This window comes from Lepisosteus platostomus, chromosome 22, assembly GCF_059453375.1.
Source record: "Lepisosteus platostomus isolate fLepPlt1 chromosome 22, fLepPlt1.hap1, whole genome shotgun sequence".
Taxonomy (NCBI): domain Eukaryota; kingdom Metazoa; phylum Chordata; class Actinopteri; order Semionotiformes; family Lepisosteidae; genus Lepisosteus; species Lepisosteus platostomus.
The window spans coordinates 11,790,406-11,817,732 of record NC_142632.1 but is presented as its reverse complement, the minus strand read 5'-3'; the positions used below and the strand labels follow the sequence as shown (position 1 = coordinate 11,817,732).

The 27,327-nt window shown below is 38.5% G+C and overlaps 1 protein-coding gene and 1 long non-coding RNA gene across 25 annotated transcripts in view; both read right to left on the bottom strand.

The window, feature by feature from the left end:
• msi2b (musashi RNA-binding protein 2b) overlaps positions 1 to 27,327 on the bottom strand; it is a 249,468-nt gene that overhangs the window by 34,546 nt on the left and 187,595 nt on the right. For 11 of the 24 annotated variants that reach the window (XM_088615733.1, XM_088615744.1, XM_088615730.1 and 8 more), the window contains exons 10-12: positions 26,098 to 26,172; positions 11,364 to 11,387; positions 7,925 to 8,044 (exon numbers count right to left, since the gene is read on the bottom strand). In XM_088615733.1, the coding sequence (XP_088471859.1) occupies positions 7,925 to 8,044; positions 11,364 to 11,387; positions 26,098 to 26,172 (219 nt within the window). The remainder of the gene's footprint in view (positions 1 to 7,924; positions 8,045 to 11,363; positions 11,388 to 26,097; positions 26,173 to 27,327) is intronic. The other 13 variants (XM_088615737.1, XM_088615739.1, XM_088615748.1 and 10 more) reach the window with 3 other exon arrangements.
• Positions 2,191 to 7,918, bottom strand: LOC148643476 (uncharacterized). Its single transcript, XR_015929012.1, has 2 exons — positions 3,076 to 7,918; positions 2,191 to 2,547 (listed from the first exon to the last, which is right to left on the bottom strand). It is a non-coding gene; the product is annotated as an uncharacterized LOC148643476 (long non-coding RNA).

Below are 27,327 nucleotides of genomic sequence, written 5' to 3'. Positions count from 1 at the left end.
AAGGAAATCAGAAGTCCAGCAAGTGGAGCAGACAGTGGCACCTGTGCAGTCATTGGGGGGTATCATCTTTTTGCACAGCATGCAAGAAAGTATGGCTATGCTACCGTAGCTAACTGTACTTCCACGCAGTGTTTACCACGGTCTGGACAGGCCTTTTTTATTATTAATATTAATGACTGAGCAGTCATAAAGGCTCCCTTTATTTTTATCCCACTCTAATTGGGTAGTAATTACTCATCTACAAAACAAATGAGTGGGTCCGTGTTGCCATGGAGACGGGATCAGGAGGCCCAGTGGTGTGAATCATTTGCCGAGTATCATTTATGTTAATAATTATTCTATTTTTCCTTCCCTGTTGCCCAGGCACAGAGGAGAGGAACAGAGTCGGACAGGCGTGACTCTGGGCCATTGGGGCACTAAGTGTTCAGGGACAGAGCTTTCTCTGTATCATCTGTCTATAGCAACTGCAAGTGCCACAACAAGCAGACACACAAAATCCCATCCTTCCAAGCCTGAGCTTAATTGATGGCAGCCATTGACAATCAGCAAACCCAACAAATTCTGTCAGCGGTTTCTCTAAATAAACAAGGTCATCCAATGTTCACTACCATGGAAGGACTGCATACGCCACTAGATTACAGCTTTATAATGAAGAAATAAGATTTTATTTTCCAATCAACTCTTCCTATACCCATTTCATTTAAATCCTTATAATGTTGATTAGTGTTACATACTCATTTTCACTTGACAAGATACAACTGGTAAAAAAGAGATTGTAAATCCCTAATAAGATTGCCTTATGACATGAAAAAAAAAAAACAATAGCCAAATAATCTCATGGAAAACCAGAGAGAAAAATAGAGCATCCCCTTCTCTTCAGCTGCTCAGATAAATTAAAACATTTTTAAAGCCCAGTTGTGATCAGGTACAGCCCAAAAAGCCATGTAATAGTTCCGATATAAACCCATCAATCCCACGTCCTCCAAGAACAGCATAAGAAAGTTCCACCAAATCTACTGTTACCGGGAGGGTCTGGTCCGCAGCCTGTCAGCTACTCAGACTCTCAACATCTGCCATCATCATTTGTACAACTTTACACGTCATTCCTGAGAGAATGTCAATAAACTTGTCAAATGCGTATCCAAATTAGCTTTGAATTTCAGAACAGCCATAATTAGCTACTCCATTTCCACCTATGTCATTTTTAAAAATTACAAGCTCTCTTAGCCTCAAGTAGCTTTCACTTTCCATTTAAAATAGTCTTTCTAACTGAATAGGTGACTAATTAACAGTACTAGACCTCCTTTTCACAGAGCGCCGACATTTCATAAATAATCCATATTTAATGTCTTGTCATTTTGTGCTCAGAGAGGCTTTGCTAATGAATTTTAACAGATGATTTATTTCCACTGTCGCTTCCCCCCTACACAACTCTTTCTTTCCTTTCAGGAAAAAGTTATTGACAAAATGTTGACAGGTCTCAAACAAACTCAGAGAAAGAATTGTGAGAGGTAAAAGAGAATCACAACATGTTGCCATGACAGAATAGTGCAACAGGCATCAATATGCCACACTTTAGATAACAGTGCCTTTGGGTGTCCATCTTTGAGAAATACAGAAGAATTATTAAACGCAGTGCATCATTTTACACTGTTTCAGTATTTTGAGTCATTCTCAGAGATATATGCTACATCTATCTTTTTACTCCCCTACATGAGGAGTCTGTTAAAGGACAGATACTTGCAGGAAACTTTGATGCTATGCAGCACTAGTAGTGGCAAGACAGCTCTGAGCTGCTGATGAAAGCCTGTCGTGGAAAACTAACCAGGACTAGTCTGCATGATGCAAACCTCAAAACTCACTGTCGGCACATGGAGACATAATATGACCAAGGGGAAAGACTGAATTCTGAACAAGGCAGGAAGGGGATTATCTGTCATACTGTTTCTCACACTGTTCCTTTGATAACTGCAAGACCCCTGTCACCAAAGATACACTCAGAGTCAATAGTATCTATCTGACACTGAGGCACGGCCACACTCAGGGCAATGGATGCTGGATTTCTTACTTGAAGTGAAATGTGCTCTGCTATATGTGTGCATCCGATACTCCAGCTGTGAGTGACTGGGGAACTGAGGAGAGGACAGGAAGATAGGGCACCTAACAGGCTTAATAAAGGTTCTCCTCCTCTTCTTTTCTTTTTGCGTATATTTTATTTAGAAATAAATCAAATACAATATATATTTTAAGACACGATGCAACATGTTTAAACAGAAATACGAAATCTTGCCAGGCACTGAGCTGTACAGCAAATCAGCTCAGTCAAATGAATAGAAATTAGCTCCCAAAAGGCAATATACAATTCCAGATTATTTTAGCATTGCAAATTCAGGCAATCAGCATCTTTTAGATTGCACTTCCACGCTTGCGGAGCTCATTTTGTGAAAATGGCCAAAGGTCTGAGATATTGTGCAGAATCTAGCCGAGACATAGAGTCTCAGAATTTCCTTCTCCAACCCACAGAAACAGTTTGTGAACTCAGACGGACTACAATAAAAGAAAATCAAAACCCAAGATCTGCGTGTCAAAGATCAAACAAACAAAATATGAGAAATACTAAAATCTACATCTAATTGCTACCATTACCACTACTACAGGTGCATGCATTCAGTTCAGTCCCACAGATACATACAAGTCTGGGTTCAAGCAGAAGAGGGAGCGATGTGAAATGTTTCACAGGACAAATAAAGTGTTTTGTTTAGTCAAAAGAAAAATAAACATAAAAGAAAGGGCAAAGGAATAATAACCATAAAGAAATGAACAAAAAAATGATAATACAACAAATCAAGTTTCTTAAAGTTTTAAAATAAAGTCTAAACAGAAAAAAAAACAAAGGTGTACAGTAATGAAATAAAGATATCTCTCCGTACGGAGAGTTGGTATGAGTTTTGTTTCCTTTAAGAACGGTTGGTTTGTCTGATACAAGCATATATATCAATATAAACATGCAACCAGCCGCTACGGACAGGAAGCTGGACACAGAGAGAGAGAGAGGAGTAAAGGGTGTGGACAAACCTTCCGGCGGAGTGCGCTCAGAAGAGAGTGTGAGCGGAGGTCACAGCTCCGAGTGTATCAGACTCAGTCAGAGACACTCACTCTCAGCGGGCCCAACCAAGCAAGAGAAAAACAACAGAAACATAACTGCTCACACTCACCGTCACAGGCCAGGAAGCAGGCTCAACTCACACCTAGCCCACTGCCCTGCAACCTACCTCCTTCTGCCTATGCCCAACGAGTGGGACCTTCCAGTGTCTATTTATTGACTGGTCAGGGATTTGTTCCTTTTTTCGTTTTTTTTGTGGTATAAAGCATTCTTCGTTCATTTCGTTTACTCCTTATTTAATGCACCAGACTTGATTCATTCGTGAATTACCAATTGTCCTTGTTATGATTACAAACAGGAGCCTGCATTTGTCACCTCTGCAGACAGTTTACAATCAGCTTGTCATTAAGAATCATGGTTAAGTGACATCAGCACCAAAACATTCTGCTGTCACCTGTACTTTGGTGTACAGCTAGAGGTTAGTTTCACAACACATGCACCAAAATTCAATTCCAAAGTTCCTGTAGTTCATTCACTGCATTTAAGGCCTTTTTAAAAAATAATGCATGCAGTTCAATTTAATTCTCAAATTTTTATAATATGCATATACTGATTTCCGTGGAATGCATTTTTTATTTTAATGACAATTGATAAAAAGACAATTTAAATTTATTTTTATTAAATCAGTGCATCAGCAACAATATCTACCTGTCCAAGGCTTGTGTAGTGTTAATTGTTCGATTAAAATTGAAAAAAAAAGTTAATACAAAAGAAAGAACAAACAAAAATGAAAACAAAACAAAAGCAAAAAAACTTGGGGGAAAAGGAAAAAGAAGTATAGTTGCAAAGTATCATAGCGCCCAAATTCAATACAAAACCGCACAGGACTTCAGGCATGGAAATTATCTGATTGTCGCTAAGGTTGGCTGTTTAATGGCACCAAAAGCACTGATTAATCAGGCGAATGAACAGAAGCAATGTTAATCTACTATACAGTACCCTCTACTGTACTGCGCCAAGGGACGACTGGCCATACCTGCTGGACACTGCAATTAGAAGGAGCTTCCACAAACTAGTCTGATTTTTAACGAACATCATGCACTGTACCTCTTCCTGTGACTCTTGCAGAGATATGAGGGGGTGACACAAGAGTAAGTTAAGAAAGTGAGAGAGCATGGTCCTGTATAAAAAAACCATCCGCACTCCCAGTCCCCCAAACTTCCCCCTCCTACGTTCTGATAACTCCTATACTATAGTTGCTTACTTGCTAATAATGCTAGCATTGGCCACTTCTGAAATGCCAAGTACATCACGTTTTGGTTTCTCTTGAGAGCTGGGATCTGTCACCATGTGTGGAACATTTCCTGTCTATATATGAGCACAACCTTACACTGGGGCTCTAAGGCCTATAAAGAAACTTGAAATCCATGTTTACTAGTCTGGGTGGAGAGGCCTGTTTGCGAACATGCAGTGGCTTGAGCACAGACAGGCACTGGCCAGTCACCCCTTGATGCCCAGCATGCCACAGAAATGAAAAACACTTGATCTGAGAAAGGGGTCCTTTGTAGCTCTGCAAGCAGTGCCAGTTTGCATGGAACGGATATTGAAAATGTTTTCGCTGACAGCTAGTTTTTTCTCATCCTTTAATACTGAAATTGCTGTTACACTTGTCATCACGTTAAGAAAAGAGAAAAAAAATGTCAGATGTTATTAGAACGTATTTGTAAGATCAAACCTAAACTGAAAAAGACACAGACCCACATATCCCATCTTCTGCACCCTTTCCCTAAATCCGATGCCTACCCACCTCCCAAGAAACAGATGGATTTAAATCTTTGTACTTTACAGTCATGAGTGATCCTCTCGGTTTCCATGTTTTGCGTAACTGGGACACTTTATGACTATTTCAATAAAAAAAAGATTAATCAGTTTTTATTGCTAATTCATAAAGCATTACGTGGCCATTTGTCACATCCTAGTTTATTAAATATAAAGTGAATTAGTTTTTAGTTGAGAACTACAAAACCCCCAAAAACAATAATGAACATTTATCCCTAAACTAAAAATAGATCAGAAAAGTCTTTAAATGTTTCTGCAGAGAATTATGGCAAAAAGAATAAAATGGAAAAACTGACAAGGCAAGAAGACGCTCTTTCTCATAGACTTTTGCACTGCAGGTTATATACATGACAGTCTCGTGGGAACGCAGCAAGAGCTAAGCCCGACTGCACTCACATACGAGGCTCAGCCATTTCTCAAGTGTGAACGCTCCCAAAAAGTAAAGGGGATAAAATCTGGCAACTTCTTTGGTACAGCCCAGGCTTGGCAATACCAATTACAGAAGTTAGCTCTACAGGTTTCTACAAACTCATAATGCATTAGTTTAAGTATTGTGTAATTATGAATGAAGTGACTGTTAGAAATATATTACAATATTTGAAGTATATTATATTCTAGAAAACAATCATTTGAAAGCTAACTTTCACTTTCAGATGGAAAATGATCGGAAGCTTCTTGAACTCAAGTTTCCTACACAGTGGTACACACAATCCTTGTGGCGATATAAAGTCAGAATACATCACTGTGCATTCTTGTCAAATTTGATTTGTGAGCAAGGTTACATAAAATGTAGCATTTATTTTACTTCACATGTGAGACCGTTAGTCACCACACCTTATGGTAAACTTTTCAGTTATTGTGGCTTTTTCAGGAAATAAATATCAGTGCAGCTGTATTTCATTCATATTGTCCCTTTAGAAGCCATTATCCAAAAAAGCTTATTTTGACACTTGTATTGTATTCTAAAGACAGAAGACCTACAGTATGTAATAATGTAACATGGAACCTGTGGCAAACTATATGTAGACTGCCACATGTTATTTTTTTTGTTTGCGCAGAGAGAAAGTGGAGAATGGACACAAATGTTTGCTATAAGATGAGTTGTTGGACACTGTATTGAACCCCAAAATGAAAACAAAAATGCCTTCTCAAAAATATACTGTAAGCGCTCTCATCTGGCACTTTACAGGGTAAGAAATTTGTGTCTGTTTTAAGTGATATTTGTCAGCAACAGACAGTTTGAAGGATGAATTTGGAAATAGCACAGGGACTGTTTTAAAAGAAAGGGGTGAGGAAAGCTAACATTAAGCCCCATCACAGATCACAGAGTGTAATTGTGCTGTACGGAGTAGGAAAGACATTTCCATCTATCCTTCTTGTTCACATTTCTGTACTAGTGATCCCACCACCTTCCAACATGCCAGTCCAGTCTTGTCCAAAACTTGTCCAGTTTTTTTATGGCTTTTCAGTCACCAGTACGGATGTGCTCAGCCGCCTTAAACCTTAAATTATGGTGAAGGGTGAGGGGGATTCTGAAAATGCTGACTTTAATATCAGGTGGCAGTCCGAAGGGGAGAGACCAAAACTAGTTTCTTCCAGTCATCTTTGATGTAATCACAGATTTACTCTTTAGTGATTTACTTCCTTTGGGATTTGTCATTAAAAGGCCTGATATTGAAATTAGATTAGATATAAATTTAAAGTTGAAAACTATATTTAAGTGAAATAAGTGATAACTAGATATAAGTGAAAAAATATTTTGGATGGATATTATAAGATATTCCAAACCACAACAGCACATTTTGTTTTCATATAGTACTGTTCTTCTAAAGTAAAAAAAAGTCATGCATTTGCTCTGAAAAAGGAAATTAAATCTCTATTGCGTATTGAAAAGCAGATGTGTTTTAAATTAAATTAGAAAACCAAGCATTTTTCACTGCAGAAGCATTGGGTAAACATGGATGAATTCCCAGAGAAATTCTAAAATATTTTGACCCCAAGCATTCCCAAAATTTAATTTAGATCTGACTAGATCACTCATGACAGAGAGCTGTGACTGTTTTATTGTTTCAGACTCCTGTTTCCTTCAGATACCTCCCTTTGCCCTCTCCAGGACAGACTTGTGTCCCTCTCCCCATCTGCACTTTTACACCCAGTACAAGCACTGGCACAGATTTTGATTTCTCATGTCAGCCTGGAGTATCTTAGTCAAACCTGGCTCTGAAAAGCCGCAGATCTAAATACTGTTCTTCCCTACTGCAGTAAAAACTTTCACAAGAGTAGCAGATGTTTATTGTGGTGTTGGAGTGGGGCAGGTATCAACACCGTGACCCTCCCACTGTGAAGATAGCAGATGCTTTTAAACTTATAAACGTTCAAGTGTTTGACATGATACAGCAAATTTAAACAGAGGCACTCTTGCTTTGATTGAAGCTCGTTTGTATATATAGTATGCACAGAGTCAAGTTTTAAAAGGCCAATTACGAAAGACAGTTATTTCCCTGAAATTACAATGAAACCTGACAATTTTGGGCTCAGCAGTTATTATTCATTACTATATTAATTGAATTAAAATTGATAAAGTTGTAGCTGTTACTCTGACGAGCAAAATCAATGAGCTCTTGAAGAATGCGACATCTGCGTGTTTGTAGTGAGGGCCTGACACTGTTAAGAAACAGCACAGAGAGGCCGAACATGAGAAATAAAAACCTTCACGTCGAAATAAACGCCCTGCCACTCCCCTCTAACGACATGACTGTTCTAGAGTACGGAAACGGCAAAGAGCGGATTAAAGAGCCCAGCTTGTTCTGCAGCCCCGGGGCAGCAGTCCAGAGCGTGCCCCGGCTGGTGCCGCTAGCCCCCGGTCCCTGCTTGTAGTCTGTGCTCAGGCGCCCCATGTGTACAACATGTGAAGAAAACAAAGAGGCGGCTAGTAAGAGTATGGAGAGCTGCAGCCACACAGAATACCAACAGAGCGTTTACCTGCCCCTGCGTTCTGCGGGTATGCCATGTAGCCGCCTCTTCCACGGGCCCCCCTACCTGAGCCGCGTGCTGCCGCCACCGCCGCTGCCGCCACCGGTCCGTACGCCGTCGCCGGGAAGCCTGCGGGAAGAGCACAGGGGTCACAGGGAGACTGCGTGACAGAGCTGGGAAGACATGGCACGAACAGGTGCTGGCCTGAGGATCATTCTGCATCACAGGCCTGGGCAGAGGTGCCTGGCTCCAAAGATCCTGACTTCCTGGGCTCCCACTGAGACAGCACTCCAGAAAAAACACCCCTCGCTGAGACCGTACCGCTGACAAGGCAATCAGGGAAGCAGCTGTATTGAAAACTGAGATTGTTCAGAGGATTAAGTACTTTGCCTTGTGTACAAAGTGAACTTTGTTCCATGTAGTGTACATAAGAACGAGTCTTAATACACTATCTGTGATTAAAACTATAAGCACTACTGCTCTGCTGGGATAATTGCATCTTCAAACGAGAAACTTCTAAATATTATCTCTTATATGTAACTAGAGATTTCCATAGCTTGTTTTGGGAGAGAGGTATGTGATTGTGTTTATAGATGCTCTCTTCTGTACCAGAATGTAAGGCATCAATGCCGAGAGGGGGCTAAATTCAGATAACCAGGCCCAGGTGTTTTTGAGATCCAGATTCTCGGGAGACAGAAGCAGTAGCGCTGTGCCGTGAGGTGACTGTCAGCGGGAGAGAACTGGTTCGGCTGTGGTTGCCATCCTGCTGACCCACAGGGTGGATGGCTTGTAGAGAGGCACCATATAAAATGCAACACCACTGATCGACTCCCTGGCTCACCATAAGTCTGTCTCAAGCCTGCAGCGGCTGTTCGTGACGTTTTTACAGCTACAGTAATTGCATTGTGCCTTCACTTCCCAATTAGACATGTACACATACAGAGCTCCTTGCCGGGGGCTGGGCTGGGTCTGTTTCCTTGGATGTGACAAGGGGCTGGCATGCTCATTTAGTGAAATTAAGTCATTAGGATTTCTTTAAACGCTCACCATCATTTTAATCTGCATGGGGTTTCTGCGCTGGTTAATCGAGTTAACAGGGCTGTTTGGTTGAGCTAGATGATTTTCTTTTTTTTCCCATTCTGCACTTCCTTCTGTTTTAATTGGGGAATAAATGTTCACACCACGGCAACAGATAGCTGGGAAAAGGGCTGATTTGTCTTTGGGTGGTATTTTACCATTGGAAAAACATTCTTTAAATAGCAACAGTCTGCCATTGACAAACTTCCAGGGGCTTTGCATAATTTTTAAATCCCAGGATAAAGGAAAATGTATTTGTCATCACTATATTGAAGACTCTGTAGTCTCATATGTGCATTATAAGAGCAGCACCATTGCCCATTCTAAGATTAGACAGCTTCATGTTCCAGAGTTAAAATTACGCATTTTTATGCATTTATTCATTGTTGTTTTCCCTTAAGATACTTTCTTAGACAATTAAATAAAAAATAAATAAGCCAGGATCATGTAGAGTTAGTATTTTATGTTGATTATTTGTACTTGTACTAAGAGGTTTGTTTATTAGTCTATGATGGCTCAGGGAATCTGCACAGAATTAACATTCTGAAGTATTATAATAAACCAAGAAACGCTGATGGGGAAGCCCTCAATCTTTATCACAGTGAATCCATGAAAGCAAAAAGGTTTAATTAAAGCCTTGTCACAGACACCTCAAAGTGTCGGCTGAACATTAATAACTTTCATACTAGTTATAAAATGAAGTGTTAGTCTTTGCACTTAAAAAAAAGTGTTAATCCATGCATGCTGCAATTTTTCTAGCTTTGCAGGAGCAATGCCAGCCCATGGAACAGGCAGCTCCGCAGGAAGGAAAGGTTCCTTCAGCTTGTATGGAATTATCGGGGAAGGGTTAACCTGAAGTATCACTACCATCAGGCCCAGAAAAACAATGGAAAATGCGACACACTTTCGTACACTGTAGTCCACTTAAGTCAACCGCCACTCATCTCGTTGTCTTCACGCGCAGAGCTCATAAAGTCAAGAAACCGAATCATTTGCAGTCGCTGTGGTGGAAGTTATGCTTCGTAACTCAATCAATCTAGATGATAATTTAGACTATCGGCACTGTAAATGCCGGCTGCTGTCTGACAGAGTGATTGCCCCTGGGGAAAATGGATGATTTGTGGGGATACATTGCGCAGGGTTGGGTGAACCAGCCTTACCAAGCACCCCATTTCAGCTCAGCTTTATGGCACTTGGAATCAAGGATTAATTGCTTGTTACGAAGTGCTCTTTACGGCCTTTCAGCAATATGGGTCTCGGAGCTGAATGCTGAAGAAAGTTAACAGGAATGGTCTTTGGAGCAATGTAGTGATTTATGTGTGTAGCAGGATTGCTTAATAAATACTATGTCTTATCCGATTTCATTGACATTTGAATTGTGCTAATTAAATAATTTATTTTTGTGACATTTGTAACTCGTCAATAATCTTGATAAGTCTTTTATAAGATTCTAAGGGGCTGAGAATAATAACTAAAGTGCTGTTAATTGTTTCAATTAAAAATTTTCCATAAACCAGGCTGAAGTGCAGACTTGAGATTTCAATGAAGTGGGAAAGCTACTAAATTAATACTAAAATAATAATTAATACATAAAATCGAACAGCAGTCATTCTAGTTAAAGAATGCTGTTCTGTCAGCACTTTAAAAATCCTAAAATAAAGGCATGGCTCCACAGCTGTATTTGGCAGCAAAATAACATGGTTCTCCACCTTTCAATTTGCAAGGTGCATTACATTAATGGTACCTCTCTCATTGTGTGTTTATTCTTTAGTTGTAGTACAAAAAGCTAACATCAGCTAATTCAAGGCATCAGCCAAGTCCCACAATTAACATGCATGCCAGATATCTCAGGATTAGCTGCATGACTCTTCAGAAAAAGCTACAGGACTCCCAGGACTCCCCCTCTGCCCCTCAGTTTTTTTTAATCCATGTGATCACTGAAAGCATACAGTTATGAAATCTTTGAACCATTACAATACGTCTTGGGATCCTGCCTGCTGTAAGTACGAAATGTGACCTTTCTATAGTTATAGTGCCTGGCAAACATTTTCAAGAGGGCATTGGAGAGAAAGAAGAATGTGTTTTTGTAACAGTTCCTAGAACGTACCTGAATGTGAAACTCCTGCAAGGCTTTGATCACAAGAGAAGGGTCTATAATGGTTCAAAATTCTATGGTAGAAACTAAAGAAGCTTACAACAAAAGACAACAGGAGACAAAAGAGTATAACACTGAGAAGCAGAAATACAAGCCAAAATGTCTACACCTAGCATTCCTATGCTAGAAGCACAAAGGCCATTAGAAATCTACAAAAACACACCACACAGCCACTACATTAGAAAAAGATGAATTATAAAAAAGGAAACAACATACTTGCATTTAGATACGGCAATAGTGCTGTTTGAGGGGGAAAACAGGGCCTGTTATTAAGAGTAAAAAACTCAGTTTCTCTGACTAGATTATCAGCATACCTGCATCATAATATCATAAAAGAAAATAAATCAAAACACTCTGTCTGCAACATTATTACAAATACAATTACCCACTGGGTTTCTAATTAAAACACATCTTTGACTAAACAATGTCTAGGCCAGACGTAAACCCTAAATTCAGACAATGAAATCCTGACACTGGCAGATGGTACTATTGAGACATGAGGATTCCACATAATTATGCGCTTTTCTAGTATTAGTTTTTGATGTAGATGAAGACTTTTCCCTCTCCCACCCACTGTGCAAATAGCTTTTTTCAGAAGTTATATATTAATGAAAGCTGCAAATCATTTTGGTGCTGATATGAACATTTCAATAATGAAAACACTCTGCCAGAAAACACCCCCATTAGCTCTCTTGTCGTTTTTTATTTGTGTTTCTTTATTATTTAAAAACTGTTACTCTACTATTTACAGTAATTACTTTCAAATGCCTGCCCATTCTGTGACAACAAATCTAATACAACATTTCCTAGTCTGTGCGATCAATTATATTTTACCAAGGACAGTGGGATGCTCACAGGTTTTGTCAAACACAAATACATGAGGAAGCCATATTGCACAGTGTTGCCTGCACAGTGAGGGACAACATAAACAAATTCAGGGAAGGATTTAATTCTTTCTTCAGAAAGCAGTGATGTTCAGATCTTAACACTGTAACATATTATAATTTTTTTATTTAGCTTAGAAGACACACTGGCATCATCACAAATGATGATATCGCATCATTGTGGATTTGGTTTACCTGTAATTTCCCTGCTTGCACGCTAAAGATTGAAACGGAAGAACAATCCAAGCATTGGACAGCTGGCTCTGATGCAATGCAAATGTACTCATTTCTTTTGAAACAAGATGGGAACTTCCCCCCAGTTGGAAATAAACTAGTGGACATAATCTCAAAATAAACTGCAACAGATCGTTTTGAATGTACTTTATCAATGTCTCTTATGAACAGATATCTGTCTATGTGCATATGTACTGTATGTATAAGGATAAAATTATAAAAAATAAACTACTGTACATAGGAAATAGAAAAGAAAGCAAAGCAGTTGTTGCCTATATTATTAAGAGGTGCAAGTGTCTGAGGAATAAACTCTACACAGCCTCAAAGCCTACAGAGCCAGAGGATTCTTAAGAGTCTAATCCAAGAAAAGACAAAAGGGAGTCTCCATGACGACACTAAAAGAAGTACCAAACAGGTTCCAACCCACGAAACAGGACGGAACAAAGGCTTCTTTCTTGCCACCTTGGCAGAGTGTGCGTAGGAATTCAGTGAAGCTGTACCAAAGCAGTCCATTCAGTGACCCTCCGCGGTGTGAGAATACTCCCTCAGAGCCCCATCAAGAAGGATGAAAGAATGTAGAAAACAAAAAAAAGTGGCGACAACTGGTAGAATATAGTGAATTTGTTACTTTTGTGGACCTGCTGAGAATGGACACCCTCACGGCCACAACGTCTGCTAACATGACCACAAGTCCTCCTGTCACTGTCCACCTGGGACAGGAGCAGTAGCATTAATGATATATTTTTAATAATGCATTCCCACAGTTTAAAAGAAAAGGTTCAGCTATGTGCCACAAAATGCACCAGTCCTTACAGTTTGAAAAATACTTAGAAAATACTCCAAGAAAAGAGCTGCAAGCAAATATTGACTACAAGAGGTGACACATTGAGAATTTTCTCATCAGGATTTTTAAAAATTAATAGAACATATCTGATTAAGTATCTTTTGTCTGTATAATTTGAACACGTACAGAACTCTTCAAAATAAGTATATAGATGTGAAAGACTTATGTCAGGAAGTAGCAGATAAAGAACAGAAGAACAAAGCACGACAGTAAAACAGGCCCATTTTCATACCACACTAATATACTGAGAATCAAAATAGACTTATCACTTATCATTGCACTCACAAAGTTATTGCCAGGAAAATGACCATCTTTTTCGTTCGAGATGCATTAACGTTTTATTAAATACACACGACGTGGGTAAATTCAATATTCTTAACATCAACGAGGCTGATCAAAATGGGGCTGACAGGCTATGGGTATGTACGGCCATCACTGTAAGCAATACAAGCTGTGTATCTGCAACTCGTGCTCTGCACCAGGTGGCAGATACGGTCCTGTGGGATGCTGTGCAATTCCTCCTGTAAAGGCTGGACAGGCCTGTGCCTGTTCACTAGTCTCTGAGCCCTAGACACTATACGTCATCCGAGCTCACCCCACACATATTCAATGGGGCTCATTGGAGAACAGGAAAAATGTCACAATGACACCTTACGAGAAAGCTTTTGCTAGATGGCATTGGCACTACATCAAGACTTCAGCTTATTTAAAATCATTAGAAAAAACAAACTGAGCCCTAAACGGTAGAATGACCTCCAAAAACACATAAGAGATGCCCATATGACCTCAGCCTTTAAAGATTCAAGACCTATTTCTTTACCCTATAGTATAATAGCTCATCTGATGTTCAGAGTGTGTTACATACTGATATTTACCTCCTTCACCTAGTCACTCTTACATGATTTTTCTATATTTATTATTCCCAATGTCTGGATCCAAGCATTGGATGCAGAGCACACAGTCCATCAGGACATATAATAGACCCAAGAAGGTAAATCCAGGAGCCAGGAAACCACAGCTATTTCACACATAATTCTGACAACAGACCCAGGGCAGCAGGAAGATTTGAGCGTAGAGATTGTCTGTGATTTATCAGAATTATTGTACCACAAAATATATTGCTTGGAGGTGGGGGGGCGACCATTGGGCCTGGGACCCCTGAAGTTTTATTTTACCCCATTGGGAGTTTGTATTTTCCACTGTGATCACTGTGCCTACCGCTCCTGTATAATAGTCAACTGCTATATAATTAATTTTCATTGTGGCAACATATTGCAAAAAAGTATGTTTTACTTTATTGCTTTTCATCAGGCTTGACATTCAACAGGTTAAATCACCTCATCAGCTGTACCCAGCCAAATCTCCCGCTAATGAGATGACTTAGTTCTTATGCAACAAAGTCACCTAAGTGTATAACAGTCAGTCATACAGTATATGATCAAGAAGACAAAATTATTCCAAAAACATGTCGTCTGTATGTTTTATTTTTCCAAGAACATTCATGCATTAATAGTCTGATATGTTACTTTTGATGCTCATTATATTATTACTGTTGTAGCAACTCTCAATAACTGGAAATGAAAAGATAAAATCAAGCAATTCATTTTGTGAGTAAATGTTAACTAGTCATCCACATATCCCTGCATCTTAATAAACAGCTGTCATCATTACTGCAGAGAAAATGCCCTTTCCTGCAGCAGCTGAGCACAATCCCTTGTTTTCACACAGTGTCTTTCCTTCCCCTGGTAATAACAAAGAGCTTTCATACTTACTGACTGGCAAAGTTCTTGAAAAAGATGAACTTTTAAGGATTAGATGAGTTAATTAGCAGATCTCTGTGGCTCATTGTTTTGTATTCGCATCATAAGAAGCTGCCCAAGAGAGGTGCTGCAGCATTAAAATCAATTTCATGGCGCTTTATTACTGAAGAGATAAAGCCAATATTTAGCTTTCAATTTTTTGCAATTATATCACCCTTCTCGCCACATCAATAGTTTTGCTTTATGACTCCTAACAAGCCGTCTGAGAGGACAAGGGCACATCTGTCTCCAGATGGAGTGCCTGAAGGTTTGTCCTCACCACTCTGCTCACAGAGGAAACAAGCTCATTCCTCTGCTCTGGCAAAGAAGAAAAATGCAATAAAAGCTTGGTGTACACTGTAGAGTTTTTGGTTATTTTTCTGATCTTGTCTTTCTTTAAAGGTAGGCAAATTACTTGATATTAAATATTCCTTGGAATTCTACACAGATGTTCTGAGATTCCACTGGTTTCACAATGATCTGTAACTTTAGATTCTTACATGTTTCTTGCAGAAAATTACAATTCAAAATATTTTGCTTGTGTTAATCAGATCTCACATTTTAATTGTCGCTACTAAAAAACAAACAAATATGATTTTAAATGTGGGCTTGACCATTAAAGTTTATAGCTATATCATACAGATAAGAACAGGCCATAGTGATAAAAAGGTTTTAGCATCCTTCCTGGGGAGATCAATGAGAAACCTGCTTCTCTTTTGCATGCAACAAACAAAAATGTGCAGCCAGTCTGTGTTATGCATCATGCAGACGTTGTCAAGCTGGAGGGGTCATTGTGAGACACAGAGCATGCTCTTGAAGCTCTCTCTTCATGCATCTGCCACAAGCCTATTTATAGCATTGACCCCTACAGCTGGAATGCACGGTCATCCTTGCTCTGTCTCTCTCTGCCCCGGCTCCCCCTGGTCGCCCCGCTCTCCCCTTCTCTGTCACAGCACACAAAACCCCGGTGGGTGAAAACTTTCATCAAGTTAAACTCAGCAGTGTTGCACACATGACTGGTCTGTACACTACAGTCAGCTCACTTGTATCATAAGTAGAATACCAAAAACTACATGAATGTCATTTTTCTTAAACTTGGTTGAAAGACAGTTTAAAGCTTGCCAAATTCGAGATGCAAATATGCTACATTGATGCCCACTGTCTACGTGCAGTATATTTCTCATGCAGAAATGTTTTTTGATGTTGCTTTTCTACATAACCAACTTCTTTCCTTCCTAACGCAAACTGCCTAAAAGAAGGCAGGTTTCCAATGTTTGGAGTGCTTAAAGGAAAAAGGTACGCTTTTAGCAGCACTTTAATTCTCTGTTGCACACAATTAGATACAAGAAAAGCTAACAGCAAACAAATTGAACTTAAGGTTCTTTTCTGATTTGTAGACTGATGTTAATCTTGCATGGGACAAATTGAAAAATCTGTGCTGTGAATTCCTTCCAGGACACAGGGGCTGTGAGGGAGATCTGCATGTCTCAGGATGAGTCAGTGATTTGTTATTTACTGAACTAAGAAATGTGTTAACACCTTAGTTGTGATATCCATTATGAACTGTCTATAAATGAGCTATTACTATGTTATCAATGATTTTAAAAAGAGCTATAATATTATTGCACAGAATATGGCACATTCTATGGTCAGGATTACTAACATTTCATTAATCCACAGTAGAGGCTGGTTATCACATTTATGTTAAGTATTTATACTTTATAAATATTAAATTTATTTTTACATAGCGCCTTTCACAACAAGGTTGCCCCAAGGCACTTAACAAAGCAGTGTGACAGTACATGACATTACAATACAGAAAGAGAAAAACCCAAAAGACAACGAAGGAGAGGAACCAAAAACTCCTCTGTAAGGAGAGAAAAAACCTCTAGGGGTCCAACATCAACTGGCTGCCCAACCCCTCTGGGCATGCTAACATTATACGTTTCTAAAAAATGTGGACATGTCATTCATAAAACATTTTAAATGCTATTTGCAACCCCTGATCTAAAAGACTACCCTAAATGTCTGTGCCTGTAACTAAAGGAGCTAAGTCCTTTTAGAAACCCAGTCATTTTACTTTTGGTATTATGGAGACCATTCATACACTACACGTCCTCAATATCACTTGAGAAGGCAATGTGAGCACAGAAGGCCTCTGCTGAGCTCCAGTTTAACAGGGAGGTTAAGTGACAAGTTTGAAGAGACTGTCATTCTACTGCAAGAAACAGCTATCAGTCAGGTGTAATGTAGCAGCAGGCAATAAAGCAATGGTTGGGAGAGACAGGTGTGATTGTCAGTGATTATGATCATCATAGCTTATCCAGAAAGAACTCCTAAAAACACTCTTCAGAAGAAAATGTGCTGTTATGCTTTTACTTGAAAAAAATGTTATGCATTTATTTCATTCTACACTCCTGTGCTTGTAGACTGATATTTTTCTCAGCAGAGTACCTGGTTAAACTTGGCCATTTTTATACCTCTCAGTACCTCTAGGCACAATTTGCACACCAACGAGATCTGTACTGTCTGCCCCTGTAGTTTTCCTTACCATGCCCTGTACTGGAAGGCTACCAAGCTTTCGATTATACAGTATATGCCAGCTCTCTGCAATGAATCATAAAGTGACTGCCTAACAGTGCCCTGTTTAAAAAGATGAGACCAGCCAGGGCACTGCCTGTTATATCTCAGCAACAGTAACCTGAATCATATGGTACAATACCTAACCCACCCACCATTTTTCTACTCTCTCTGGTGATTAATAAAGAGAAATCATGGTTCAATAATTCAAATCAACTTTATTCAAGAAAAAAAAATACTCTGCACAGAGGCTTTAAACAGCAGAACCCATATCAAAACAGCTAGGTATAAACAGGCAGATGAAGGATGGAGACAAGAACTCAGGACCCTATGATTAATTTGGATGGAGCTCATTCATGATACTAAAAAAGCCTCGAAAGAGAGTAACGTGAGTGTAAACTGAATAACTAAAATACAAAAAACCTTCAATGCTTCAGTTCTCTGTTCCCTTTAAACACATTAGAAAGGAGAAAAAACAACAAATAAACAGTACATCTCCATAGCTACCTTTTCATCTGCAGACTGACAAGTGACAATATCCTCAATATTGTTGTGCTTCAGCGGAAAACCCTTGTCTTTTGTTGGTTTCAAAAGGCCTTTCTGCAGAGCTATCAAAGTGTAGGCAACAATAACACGAAATGTAGACGAGCGATCAGAGAGAACTCTGTATTCATTCCGTACACTGAAGTGCTTCTATCTGAGCTATCTCATCTCTTTATACTTTAATTAAATTTTAATATGTCACAGCTTATTAAATAAAAAAAATAAAACATCAGTGGCTGTCCAGGCATTTGCAATATAAATGGAACAGAAGGTGTTAAAAGAGGTGGAGGAGTGGGACAAATGAAACATTAATTCGGTACACTGCCCTTCTTAACAGCAGATTGGAGATTTTGATTTGAAAAAAAAACCACAAGAGCAGGCGTCACAGTTCTGACTGTACGTGTTTCATACATCATTTAACATAATGGCTTAAGAAGACAGCAGGCGGATTTACAGAATTCAAACGGCATGTTTCTCCTAACTTGTCTATTAATAGTTTTCGTCTCAAGAGGAGAGTAAGTAGATGCCGCAGCTCAGCAGTCATGGGGAGGGCACGTGGGGTTATTTGCTGTTCTGCATTAATGAACTAGATCTGATTGTAGAATGTAAAAAAGACAGCCCTTGTATTTCAGCAATTGTCAAACCCCAGGGTTCACAGAATGACAACAAACTTGAGTTGAGTGGGAAAAATTAGGTACACATATGGATACATGACAATACGCACAATATTTGTCTTTTAAAGACCAGACATCTTACATTAAATACATAACACAAAACTGCCACCTGCCCAATTTCTTCTGCAGGGTACAGTTTCTCTACAGTCTTTAGGTTATGTTAAAATCCTCTATAAGCCTAAGTAGCTAAAAGGGTCAGAGCCGATCCGCATTTACTGTACATCCCTGTACAGTACAAGTATACTTACAAAACTCCCATGTCCCTGGATGGGATGCTAGTTCTATGAAAGCTAAGCACCAGATGAACTGCAGTGCTCATTTGCAAACGACTGAAGCAACCTATTCAAGGACACATCAGCTGAGTCAACAATGCAGATTGAAAACTACAGTCATAACCACTACTCCATATTTGTACTGCCTTGAACTTAAAAATAGGAGTAATGTACCCTAACACATCCCTGGTTCAGACTGATATCAACAAGTATTTACAAGGTGGCTCTCAAATGCATATACACCCAAATGAAAGCAAATATTCTTTGAACAAATCTGCAAAATCAAAGAGCACAGAGAGACATCAGACTGCACCTACTTAAAAGCAATTTAATAGCACCAGGCTTGTTACTGAGCACAGTGATTAATTAAACCTGGCCACCTAGGCCCTCTCATTAACATTGAAGTAAACAGCCTTAATTTGTTATGCATTTAAATATGTGTTTGTGGAAAAAAAATCTTTTGTGAAACTGTGAAATGGTATTGCAGACTAAAACAAAACAAAGCCTGGTACCAGGACTGCTGTTATTGGTTCTGCTTTATATATAAATTGATTTATATATGCTATTTCACAAATGTAAATTATTTAAATTATTAATTAATAAATCATTAATATATAGGGATTTACAATAAATATAATTAGAGCAATAATGCAATGTCACCACCAGGTGGGGCAAAACAGCACTACAGTAAAATAACAGTATAATTAGAAGTATAGTAATGTTACAAGGAGAGTTAGCAGCACAGGTTAAGAATGAGTAGTGTTTGACTTTTTCAGTGTTATTTGACAACAGCGGACTTCCCATTAAAAAGCAATTAACAGTCTCTGCATTTCCAATAAATTCCAGTTTAGACTTCTGGGTATAGGATTTTCTTAATTATTTAAAATATTGTAGATGTAATTATTATAACCTCCACAATTCTCCAATCCATTGAAAAGAGCATTGTCAGGGTGTATTACAACTGGCAAAAATAATTATGAAGCTGTACAGTAATAAGATGCAGAACTGAAATGCAAGCTAAGTGGGTGATCACTGTCATCTGTAAACTGTGATTTAGAGATTGATGAGACCCAACAAGTGGCTAAGATTTAAAAAATGTCAGATTGCAATATTTCTCATGTAGCAGATTTTTTTTTAAAAGAAACAAAATCAAACGTAGTTTTAAAGTGGCGTCACGTGATAAACATTGAAAACGCAGAATGTTAAGATTAAGAAATGCATCCTGTGAATGAGACCTACAACTAAGAGTCATGAAAATTACATAGGATGCATAGACACCGAATCTACAAAATCACAGGCTGTCATTGGGATAGGAGCAAAATTGCACTAGCGCTTACTGTGACATTATTGCCCCAAGTGAGGGCTGATGAGCTGTGGTATGTTGAGCATTACCAAGCTTAAAAGAACATGAAAGCCCTGTTAAACTCAGTCTCATCTGCTGTCTGGCTCATTGATCTTCCCTGCAGCATTATCTCCATGAGGCACTTCATTTTATTTTTCTCCTATTTTGCTCATGTGGTAAAATTCAGGCTGTATAGGCTATTACAGTGATCACCTCCATCACTGAAGTAAAAAAAAACAGCTCTGTAATGATAGTGATTCTTAAATGTACTATGACATTCCACTTAAGTGCAGCTTTCTCAATGTACAAAATTATGATGCACATAAATAACATTTCAAATAAGTAGTGGAGATTAATATACAGTGGTCACAAAAGCTGATCTTCCGCATGTGAATTCATAAAACAGTCTGTGTGAAAACTGTATCACCATACTGTAGTTCATCTGCTGCAGGCTCTCCACTCTGAAAAGCAATGCTGAGCATCACAGAAAACAAAATGATGTCATTTTAAGTGAAGGATGTTGATCCACATAAGACTGGAACTTTTCAGGAGTATTGATTTCATACTGAGCTTAGATACCTCTTAGTCGGGTCATGGCACTACAAGCTGATAGTTAACCAATGTGATTAAAATCAGAATTAAAAGAGAAAATATCCTTTGAAACAAGCTGAAGGAGACAAGAATGTAGGTGTGCAGAATGTGCAGAAGCATAGAGGCTTGCTCCCCTTTGTGACCATACACACTTAGAGGCATGGATCATCTACGTACACACATACATATAAATAGGTACAAAAACATGAAACCCTTTTAGGTCTGCAGACATTGAAATCATTTGCCTCCTAACGCCTACTCGCTTAATAAGCTGGCATTTCAATTAAAGGTAATTTAATGCTCAAGTACAGGATGAGGTGGCACAGCTGCTGAAGTGCTTGTCTCTTTCACTTATAGGACACTAGCTTATATTCGAGTTCAATTACACTGAGTCCTCCCTAAAAAAGACCAATCAAGGGCATTCATAAGCACCATACATTGCCAAGGGCATGTTTGCTACAGACAGGAATGTTTTAAGCAGCTGCGATAGTTGAGAGGCCTTCATTAATTTGCAATACCTGAAATATTCCAGGAGAATTCACCTTTTCATATCAGGTTACAGAACATTATACTGTAAGCGTACCTCCTGTGTATACCTGACCACATGACTAATCTGCAGAAGGAATTAAATGAGATAAAGATGATGCAGGAACCTCTTGTTTGGATTTCCAGATTCGATTCAATTTTAACTGTGAGTACTGTATGGGTGCAGTTGGAGATGTTGCTGTTGTAGAACCATAGGAAATTTCACTTTGATTGACTGAAAAAATAACTTCCCTCTCCCCATTTCAAATGGAAGTTACAAGAAAAACAAAGAAATAAAACCCTGATAGTGTAAGCATGTTCTGGATGTTTACTTTTTACTGAGAAAAAGACAAGTAAGTCCTTGCTGGTTTTAAAAATCCTTTTCTTATGAAGGGTTTTAGAGATTTCCCATTTGGATAAGACACTATTGAAAGAAGGAAAGCAGAAGATGTATTCCTTTTCAAAATAAAGAGCAGATTTCAGGATTTTTCCCTATTTTTTGTTGTTGTTGTTTTAATTTCCTGGAGTTATAGCGAGTTATTCAAACAGAAGCTCTCCCGCCTGGTTTAGCTTTGACAGTGATCCGTTTGCATAACTGATTGGGCCTTAATCAAAAGTGAAACATCAATTTTCAATGTCTGGCCACCTAGAAAGAATCAACTAATGGAGAAGTGAAGTTTTAAGCGCTCATTTATTATAGACAAATACTGAAGTGATTTAAAAGAACTATGACCTTCCTTGACTTCTCGTTACAAATACATAAATTCTGGCTTTCATCAAATAGAGCTTCTTAGAACACACAATATGGCTTGTTTTAGGTGTAAAAAAAGTTATTGAAATTATTAGACAATATAAACTGAGCACCTTAAAGATCATTATTATATTTGTTATTATATTTCACTATGTTGTTTTCTAAAAAAGGTATAGCTTGCCTTGCTGAGATTCAAAATAGCTCTTACAGATATCCTTGACATGACACTCTCAACAAACAACAGGAACATATTCTGTTAGTGACTACAGTGGATTTGTATAACATTTCCAAACCCTTTTACCTCAGTCACAGCTGGTGACTTGCAGTCTTTTAGCTCAGTGTACATTTTGCAAGAGACTGCAATATTGTCTGATAATGCTACCCAAAACTCAGTGCAAACTGTATTTAGCTGAATTCAGTCCTAAGAGACAGCATGTGCCAAATCACACAGGACTGTTGTCAGGAAAGAAAGGAAAAAAAAACAACAACTCTTCTTGGCTTTTGGGATTCAACTTCAGCAACATATCCCCTTGTGGGTCATTCTGCTTGTTTATGGGACTCACAGAGGTGTTTTTCTCTGATATACTGCTATTGAAGTGTCAATTTCTGTCACATAAAAATGATGGAAAGCAATGTACTACGCCCATATATCTCTGTGGCAAGTGCCAGGACAAAATGTGGAGATAGTGAATTGCAGCCAACTCCTGTCAAGACCTGCTTATCGGCTTCAAGGTTTGTTTACCACATTAGACATAGACATTAACATGGGAACATAAAAACAACAGTGAAAACTGGCCCTGCAGCTTGGGTTTTCTGTTCCATTTGCAACTGTTTGCTGTAGCTAATCCATGATTGTTGAAGTGTTCTTCAGTGGCAGTGTCTGTTAAGTGAATGAACCACTGGTTGGATCAATGTATGCTAACACAAATGAAATGGAACTGCCGGAATCGCCTGCCCCCTACTCCGGCTCATCAACCCCTGCAGTATATCCTAATGTCATCTAGGCTCCCGACCTCCACAAATAAGCACCCCCTGACATCAAGCTTCAGCAGAGGTGGTTAACATCAGGTAAAAAAATGCATAATTCCTTTTCCAAAAAACCTTCTAAAAATTCTTTATGTACTGTGGGAATATTGTTTCAGATGCCCCAATTTCTGTTTTTTTATGGACTTTGTTGTTCAAATACATAAAAAATGGCGACGTGGCTTACAAATGGTGGGTCCTTGCACAACTGGTGGCTTGGTTTCATTGAAAACAGACATGAGACGAAAACAGACAAAGCTTTTCTTTGAAGGAATGCAGCGCACTGGAGTCAAAGTCGTGACCTGGCAAACTACTGGAAGCATTAACAATACTCTGTGCAAACAAGCTGTTTCCTTACATCTGCATTGCATCTTGACTAGTCCTACAACACTGTGGGACTGGACAGTGAAAAATCGACATTGCAACATGTCTTTTCAACTTCACAGGGAAAAGATAAAAACATCTAAAAATGGGTAACAACATATACACAAATGCAAACACACATCTACACCCCGTCACATAAATATTAAAACCAGAAACACAAGGACTTGACAATACTCTTAAGAATTGTACGGTATATACAGATACGTAGCCTACACACACTGACAGCATCCCTGTGTTACTCCACACGCACACAAACTGATTTTTGTCTTCTTCTTTTTTTAACTCCCCTATTGGATTATAGAAAGTACTTCACAAAAATTAGCTCAACTCTTTTCACCAAAGTCAATTTTTAACCTACCAAGCAACAGAGATTATGATAAATCCCTGGAAGCTACAAGAACTCAGAAAATGCTTTTTCACCTTACATGTACTACACCAAGGTCATTGACAATATCTGAGATTCGCCGAGAAAAAGAATACATTGTGAGCTATGCTGGAGAAGATAATTTTACAGGGAAAGCCAAGGGATTAACGGAGAGTGAAAAGTTAACTCTCTACAATCATACGCTCGCTTCAGTTCATTGCTAGACCACTCTTCCCTTTCCACTTGGTTAGGAGCCAGGATACGGGAGGTGATGAGAATCCAAAACGTAACACTGTATCCCAAACACTGTCAGGTTCCTTAATTTAAACAACCCAATCAAGTCAGAAAACATCCGTTTGTAATCTACCCTAACTCTGTATGATTTCAGACTACTGGCAGAGCGGTGCAATTAACTGGAGACATTCATCAGTGATGTCATGCATGGTATATGTTTGTGAGAGTACATAAACATAACTATGTAAATCTGTGAGAATTAATCCTTATTCTTCCCATTCACCTCGCAGGAAACAGGGATGTTTTAAGATACACTCTTGTTTTTGACTTACCATTGACCATTTAATGATCATTAGAAATTCTTACAAGAGGCCTTTTAAAAAATAACTTTTTTAGGAGTCTGTTTGGCCTGAGTGTCTCTCTATTATACACCTGTGACACCGTTTATATGACGAAGGGCTAGACAGCATTCATCCTGCAAATATGAACATTAAATCTTGAATTCACAGATAGAATAAGCCCAAAGTGATGTTTAATCCCCTTTACTGGGCTTAGTCACACCACTCACTTCTCAAATGGCTGCCAATTTATGCTTCTTCACTCTATTTTTTCTTGCTTTTTTAAGTCCACAGTCAGTAATATTCCATCTCGGCTTGAGGTCTGTTTATAATTGTGAAATGTGTACAATACAATTTGCATTTTCGTTTGCATTAAAATGCTAAGTGCACTGGAAATAGTTCTGACATTAAAACAACAATACAGTATACTGTACTTCTGCGCAACCTCCTTCATAGATGAAGTGAATAGATTCACAATGCTAATAAAATGTGTCAGAGTTGAGATTTTGACAGACATTTCACCTGAGCTAATTGGGAACTTTTGTTTCATGTGGATTTTGTTCAGACTGCATCAATGCGTTAAAATAAAAACAGAATAAAGAAACCCTTATTCTTCTGTTTCATTACCATTTGTGTGATACATTTATATGGCTCACATATCAATCTTGCAAGGATTTTACCCACACATGAACACAACACTTACTGTACAAGGTAAATTATTGTCAGATTACATTTCCAACTATTTTTTAAAAAATACTGCAAAAAATAATTTATTGTTACTGCATGTCACATTAAAGACTGTTATGCCTTATCTGCAAGATAACTGAAGCCTTACAGAGTTAACACAGATTGCATTTAAGGTGCTTAAATATAGCATGAAATAAACAGCATGCCTCAGTAATGTCCTATCAGTCTGAACATCTTTCTTGCTACAATTGTGCATGGCTGTGGGAGCAACTGCATACAGAAGACTGCCAACACAATCACAGTCAAAATTTTAAAGTAACACAATAGTAGCCAAATAACATCACTGTATATTTTCAAATTTATGTTTTAACTTTTTATATCACTTTTAAAGTGATTTGCATACCTTGTTTGAACGTTGGTGTTAGAAGGCTATAAAACCTCATCCTAACACCACACAGGGTAAAATCCCCAAAATACTCGAGGAAAATTTCCCTCTTAACAAACTGTTACATAAATTGTTCCACTGTGCCATTTTTATTTTTCAGAAATTATCAACTTTTGTGGAAATTTCTTGATTGTTGTCTCAATCTATATTTCTCAAGGTTCTCACACCTGCGATATCTGACTCCTTTTTTACCGTTTTTTACTGAGCCAAAACAAATTTCTTGCAATTGAACATCGAGAGCGAATGAGGGGCAGTTTTCCTTCACAAGCACAACTGTATTTCTCCCATGCATCCCCCGTCTGACTCCTTCCCAGCTGTCTCAGTAAAATATTCCCTGAGAGCTTCACGAAAACACCAAACACCCCAGGTCTACGCAAGGTCTGTACATTAACATGGTGAGGCAAAGAAACAGGCAGTTTAACAAAATGAAACTTACCAGGGAATTGATAGCTGTAGCTCGGGGCAAATCCAGTGTATCCACGACCATACGTTGCAACAATGTTTGGGTAACCTTGAGGACGAGACGGAAACAGGTTTGATTAATTTGAGCCCAGCTCCTGACAGTGACCAAGCCATGCTGGCAGGGGCTACATTTAAAAATTAGCTACAGTTTCTGAAGGCCTTGCTTTTCATTTGATATCAATCAGCATTACTGGTACAGCTGCACTGTAGTCACAGACCCACAAGCAGATATTTAGCTCTTGGTAAGAAAGTCGAACTTGTTAACCACTGCATTTTATTTGTGATCAGTAACTTTATTTATATTATGTAGTATTTCTGTGTTTGTGCATGTAGGATATATTACGACAATGAAAGGTGTTCTGAATTCCAACTCTGATGTAGAAAATAAATGGAACGTGTTGTTTGGGAATTCACTCACAATCTGTTTTGGTTGCTATCTTTGCTGATGCAGAAACTTTTAATGATGATGACTTCAGATCTTTGCCTCAAATTGTATCTTCTACTGTTTATTTTGTACCAAACATACAGTACTACTGTGCAGAATTCAGTGAAGCAGATCCTTTTCACACAGGAAAATGAACAGATACTACACACACTTGTACAGCTGCCAGATTAAGAGAGGGCAGTGCACCTCTTATGTATGCGTTTAAATCATTTAGATCTATCAAAGGAAAATATTAAAGCATAAACTGCCCATCTTAAAAAAAACATTTATGAAGACCATATTTTAACCATACTTGAAATCTTTACAAAAAAACATTTATGAAGATATACTTGAACATATTCACTACTGGATTGACACAATAGTTTTAAGTTTTGTTTTTCACAATGAAGGTAAGATTTAGTGAAAGTGATACTGTTGGAAGCTAAATTAACCACTTAAATGATCACTCTAGAGCTGCTTTGGTAGCGTATACCTGAAGTGGTTTGCCTTTGCTGTCACACTGCTTTCTAAACATGGGCCCAGAAGTTAATTATCTGGACAGGTTTCAAACAGCAGCAGGCAGTGAGCATATTGAGTGTGTGTATGGGTCTGTGTGTCCAGAGGCCTTTGAAGGTTCTGGCATGAAGTTTTAAAATAATAATTAAAAAAATGGGAATGTAAGCATCATTGAAGCTGAAGCAAAATTTTATCAAATAAAATACATAGATTTTTCTCTTTTTTATGCATTCAGGACGCCCAAAAGCTGTAGTGCTCTTTTCA